Raw genomic sequence first — 6,146 nt, 5'->3', positions numbered from 1 at the left:
CTATAGCATGTCTCATATATAGTACAAGTCTGTAGTACATAAAGTATCTGTAGCTAGTATCACGGATATAAGCATGTGTCTTATAGCGTGGATCATGAAGTGCACATCTGAAGCAACAAGCTCATATTGCATTAATCTTGGTGCCTATCCAGATATGGTAAACATCCGTAGTCAATGTCGGAATACAAGTATAAGTCTATAGTGCCATCCATGTCCGTGGTGCCATCTATAGCCTATATCTTATATAGTATGAATCTTATAGTACTAGCGTATCTGAAGTCCATATCTTCTCATGATCATAGTATAAATCGATATCGTACATCTAATCCAGTGTACATACAGTTTATATCTAAGTCTGGTAACTGGATGAACTGTCGGAATGCAGATCATAGTGGATGTATTCCACATTTGCCCCCACCAGTTTCAACGCATGTTGACTAATTCAAAGAATTATGTAAACGATCAATGATCTGTATTTCGCATTCGCTGACAAAGATATAACGCAATGTGATAGTCTAAAGGTGCTACTGCAATTTGCATGTTGCCCTGATATATCCCATGACAAACATCACTTTACTGTTCTGCAACGTTGAGTCTCTTAGAGCCTCTCAAACGCTTGTCAGAATCATCACGCTTACGCTTTGATTTGGAGGAAGCAGTGTCACTATTTAGTGCCTGTCTTCTCTTCTCAAGCAGCTCATATTCCTTGATCTTTGCCCAGTACTTACGAATGGTTTGAGGGTTGTTGAACGATGCAGCAGTTTCCCAGGAGTTGGAAGCTTCTCCAAATGTCTTCCATTTTACCAAATACTCTCTATTGTGTTCAGGACCACGATGCGCTCTGATCTCGTCAACCTCATATACTTCTTGTTCGATGATAGACTCGTCGATTGCTACCAGCTTCAATTCAGATGGCACATAGTCGCGATGTAGTAGTTCATTCATATCGTCTTTCAACACATATGTAGATCTTTTCTTTTGAACAACTTGATAAGGTCCATCATAAGCGGCCTCAAGTTTGCTTTCTCTATGCGGAAGTCTTACCATAACCCAATCACCAACTTTGAAGTGTGTAATCTTGTGATGCTTATTGAATCGCGTTGCTTGCTCTTCAATAATGCGTTGTGTTCTTTGGTTAATAGCTGGAAAGACAACCTGGTTCATAATCTCTGCCTTCTTGCGTAGCTCACCGAGAGTCATAGGCTTCTTTGGTAAGTTGTCCTTGATCTTAGGATCATCGTAGTCTACGAATCTATTCAATGGTCTAGCAAACATCAATTGAAAAGGTGCACTCTCAGTGCGATACCTAATTTTTGTGTTTATAGCCAGTTGAGTTCCAGGTAGAACCGAGTCCCAGTCATAGATGTGTTCACTGACCATCTTACGAAGTGCATTAAGAATATTTTTAACACCTGATTCGGATGCACCATTGCCCCTAGCGTGGAAAGCCGTAGAGTATCTTTGATTGATGCCAAGTGCTTTACCGATCTCGCTCATCAAAGCACTCTTGAATTCACGTCCATTATCAGATTGTAGTATTTGTACTACGCCAAAGTCTCCAAAGATGGTAGTCAGAGCTCTAGCGACAGTATCGGTTTGTTTGTTGGGCAATGCACGAGTTATAATAAATCTGGTGCAAATGTCGTATACAACTAATATATATATATTGCCATTGTTGGTTGGAGTTAACGGACCAAGAAAGTCAATGCCTATGTGATCAAATGGACCATACGCTACAACGTTTCTCAGTTCATGGTAACCCTTTTGAACTACATTGTGTCTTGCACATTCCATACATGATTGACAAATTGCCTTTGCATCATCATATAGACCTGTCCAATGAATACCTTCTTCATGTAGTTTCTTGACAATACTAGCGGCACCAAAGTGTCCAAATTCATGAGTTTCACGAAGCAGTTGGTCTCTCTCATTGTCAGGTGGTGCAATGTAAGCAACGCTTTCATAATTGCCCTCCTTGATCTTCATAGCAAGTACATTCAAGTGCTTGTCTTTGTTATAGACTACTTTGTTCTTGGTTAGATAATGCTTTGTTTGCTTATTGTTGCCAATGAATCGTTTCTTGGAGCCTTTGCTTCTCATGATATTCTTTTGTAATTTAGCAATTTTCTTATCACTGTCTCCCGCCAGCTCTGTATGATCTTCTAAAGGTTCATACAAGCGACTAAGTTTGTCAGGTAAGATGTTGTCTAAGCCCTTGATATGAGTGAATTGCAGTTGGGGATACTCGTTTAAAATCTCCATGTAATTTTGAATGACTCTAGTAGGACATTTACATGTGTAGATATAAATCAGAGCTCGATGATCTGTCATAACCTCAATCTCAGGATGCCCGTACAATAAGGGTCGCAAACGAACTAAACCGAATAACACGGCATACAGTTCTCGTCTCAGGACAGGCCAGTTCTGTTGGGATTTGGTCAGAGATTTGCTCAACATCGCCACATAGACTGTGCGTCCTTGATCGTCGCGCTGCGTCAAAATGACTGCAACTGCATATAAGCTAGCATCACATTCAAGATAAAATTTCTTATTCATGTCTGGTGCAGTCAGTAAAGCTTCAGATAACAAGACCTTCTTGATAATCTCAAGTCGTTTGGTGTGCTTCTCAGTCCATTTGCTACCAGCATCTGGATCATTTCGTAGAGCATCAATAGGCGCCATCAGTTTTGACAGATTTGGGATGTGTGGTCTCAAATATGAAATAACACCAGCTAGTTGTTTAACCTGTTTGGCAGATTTGCATGGACCCCAATGATCAATGTCAGAGAGACGTCGCATGTCAACCTTGGAAACATGAGGACCAACTACAAAGCCTAGCAAGTAGATGCTAGATCGAAACCAGGAGCACTTTTCAACACCAATCTTTAAGTTGGCATGTGTCAAGCGTCTCAGCACCTCCTTAATCAATTCGCAATGACTGGATAAGGATGAAGATACGAGGCATAGGTCGTCCACATAGACCTCCACGTTGGGCATATCAGAAAACAAAATGTTCATGACAGAGCTAAAGACAGATGTGATTGGGCGCAACCCGAAACAGCAGCCTAACCATCTATACGATTTTCCTCTAAAATTGAACAAAAGCACATTTCTTGATATGTCAGAAATTCTAAATGAAAAATATGCGTTTTTCAGATCGATTTTCGAAAATATTGTCCCCTTCTGCTTGATCCGGGTGAAGATATCCTGTATATTTGGTATCTCAAATTGGTTTGTATTGTTGGGCATATGCTGGTTGATCCTCCGCACATCCATACAAACTCGAGTTTTGGTGGGTTTGCCATCATTGTCCTTCTTTGATACTGCAATGAGAGGGCTGTTGAATAAGCCGTTAGGTCTACACTGTTCTACAATTCCTGCATCCAGCCATTCATTCAATTGCTTTTCGATTTCGGGCATTGCATGATGTGCGATCGGATATTGCTTGACGTAGTAATCAACATTCTCCTTGATTGGTATAGTGATCTCAGATTCAGGCACGTTACAAAATGTTCCAGGCTTGATTCTCTGATTCTCATCAATAGCATCTTGGATGTTGCTCATATACTTATTCTCCTCAACTTGGGATTCAAAGATTGATGCGGTTTCTGGATCAATAGAATGTTTAGTATCAAAATTGACATTTTCGAAATCGATGCTTTCAAGAAGCTCTGATTTCTCTTCCTCTGTAAGATGTCCAATATCAGCAAACTTGTGAGCAACGCCAGTTAGCCCAATTCTAAGTCGACTTAATGTGTCTACACCCAGTAGCACATCAAAATCGCCTAGGTCCTGAATAAAATTGGATAGCTCAAACGAGTGATCAAATGCAATGTCATTAAGATATCTTATCTTGATAGCTGGTGTTTTACCCAATCTCTTTACTGAATGACTCAGAAAGTTCAAATTGCCTTCGACAGAAATAATATCTTGGGAAGTGAATAGTAGTTTATTGTGAAAAATGTTTTTATTTAAGAAGGTGGAATCTGATCCCGTATCTACTTTCGCGATCAAACGGACTGGTTTTCCTTCTTTGCTCTCTAAAATAATAGGAGTCAGTAACTGAAATGGATTGAAACTTTCAGGTACATTTTTCACATTAGACTTACAGTTGAGCGAGGCATCCTCTGCTTCAATCTCGTCCAAGCAAGCATCTATTTCCTCCATGGTGACATCTCCAACAGCATCACCAATGTCAGAATCAGTGCTACTTTCCATGGTAACATCGTTGGTCTCAGAACCAGAACCAGACTTGTTGTCCTTGCGAACAGTGGTTGTTTGTACAGTATGCACACCAATGTTCTTCCTTGATTCTCTCTCCTTCTTCCAGTCGTAGAACTCTTGACAACGATGACCGTAAGCACGGGGCTTACCACAAAAGTTGCAGGTTTTGGGATCAGAGGATGAGGAATTCATAGAATACGGAGCAGCAGTAGTAGCCCGGTTAGGCTTGTTGTCAGAGCCAAAGTGCTTCAATCTTGACTTACAGTCAATGGTGTTGTGGTTGGCATTGCTCCCGCCATGCTTCGCACAGAAATACCCAGTGGCAGATACCCTTGCCATCTTTGTTCTCGAACCAGAACCACCAGAACCACCCTTACGCTTACCTCTGATGTCGACCTCAACATTATCATCACCACGATTTTGCTCGTCAACAAGGAACAAAGGCAACACACACTCATAGATCTCGTTGATAGTCCACTTGTGGTTGGAACCATGCTTGACGGACATTTGGTTGACCATCATTTGCTGATTCTTGCGTAACAGCGTGAACTGATAGAACTTGGCTAACATGTTGCTGTTAGGAGGGAAGCCACAATCCTTGACGTACTTCATGAACTTATTCGTATAGTCCTGTAGAGTATCATTGTTCTTCATGCGCATGCTGAAGAGTTTGGCCATGGATTCCTCAGAGTTGATGGGAGCACCAAAATGTTTGCGGAACAATGCCTTGGCTTGATCCCAATCATTGCATGCCAGAAGATCATTCTTGGTCCATGATTCGAAGTCAAATGGCAGTGAAACAGGCACGTAGCGTTTCCAAACCAAATTTACTTCATTACCGGATGCTCTGATGACGTTCTCAAAAGCACTGAAGAAATGATCGACTGTGGTGAATCTTGGATGGTCAGGCCAATGCTTAGCTTGTCCTACCACCTGGAAACGGGGGATCTCATTGAGATTGACAGGTCTTGCTTTGGAATCAGCCCTCTTAGTAATCGCATTGACTTGCTTGCTGAGCCATTCGATAGACGCAGATGCTTCATCAGCCGCCAAGCGTTCTTCCTCAGTGTAAGTATCACCAGCGTTACGATGGATCTGATCCAAGCGAGCCTGAGCAGTGTCAATCTTCTTGAGAAGATGATCAACTGCAGAAAGTTGAGCGTGCTCATCCACTTGCATAGATGAGTCATAAGGAGAAGAAACACGGATAGAGTCTTGAGCAATATCCTCTTGAGTGTTTTCGGTAGCGTTGTATTGGTTGTGAGACATGATAAAAATAGTTTTTAAAGTAGAATAATAAAATGTAGAGTATAAGATAAAGTGTAAAAGTGATAACCTTTGAGTTGAAAAAAATGTGGAATTTGAGGCTTTACAGACTAAAATTCACGGAAAAAAAAGAATAAAAAAACAGTAATGTCAACTTGATAAAGGTATATTTTATTATCAAACTGACAGGTGTAAAGTAAACTGAAGTCTCTCTACTGGCCAGGTAGATGGTCCTTCTTATATACTATAACAATGGATAAAAGTTCTATTAATTAGATTGACAAATAAGTCAACTCAGATCAACTAATGTCTAATCATGCCAAAAGACAACTCCAGCAAGCTAATCATGATTTAGCTCTGTCTGGATGAATAATTAGACTCTCATCCGAAGTACCCTGATCTATCCTTTCCATAAGGATAATTAATATCGATCTAGTAGCATGTATCCGATAGGTACAGTCTTCTTAGTCTATATTAATAGTACATATCTGAGTGTATATCGCTAAGCATACATCTTTAGCATGTATCTGGATATATGGCATGTCTATAGCATATCGTATGCATGTCTATAGCATGTCTCATATATAGTACAAGTCTGTAGTACATAAAGTATCTGTAGCTAGTATCACGGATATAAGCATGTGTCTTATAGCGTG

At 40.5% G+C, this 6,146-nt stretch overlaps 1 protein-coding gene across 1 annotated transcript; it reads right to left on the bottom strand.

Annotated features, from left to right (window-relative positions):
• Positions 1–573: 573 nt before the first annotated feature.
• TRF5 (Poly(A) polymerase) lies at positions 574–5,493 on the bottom strand (the record flags this gene model as incomplete). The annotated part of the gene is made up of 1 exon (XM_064829968.1): positions 574–5,493. The coding sequence occupies one exon, from the start codon at positions 5,491–5,493 to the stop codon at positions 574–576; it is 4,920 nt and encodes a 1,639-aa protein (XP_064682470.1).
• Positions 5,494–6,146: the final 653 nt, after the last annotated feature.

The sequence above is a fragment of the Mucor velutinosus genome, assembly GCF_035048745.1.
Source record: "Mucor velutinosus strain NIH1002 chromosome Unknown tig00001564, whole genome shotgun sequence".
Lineage (NCBI taxonomy): Eukaryota > Fungi > Mucoromycota > Mucoromycetes > Mucorales > Mucoraceae > Mucor > Mucor velutinosus.
Note: the sequence above shows the minus strand (reverse complement) of the source record. Positions and strands in the feature narration are given on the sequence as shown.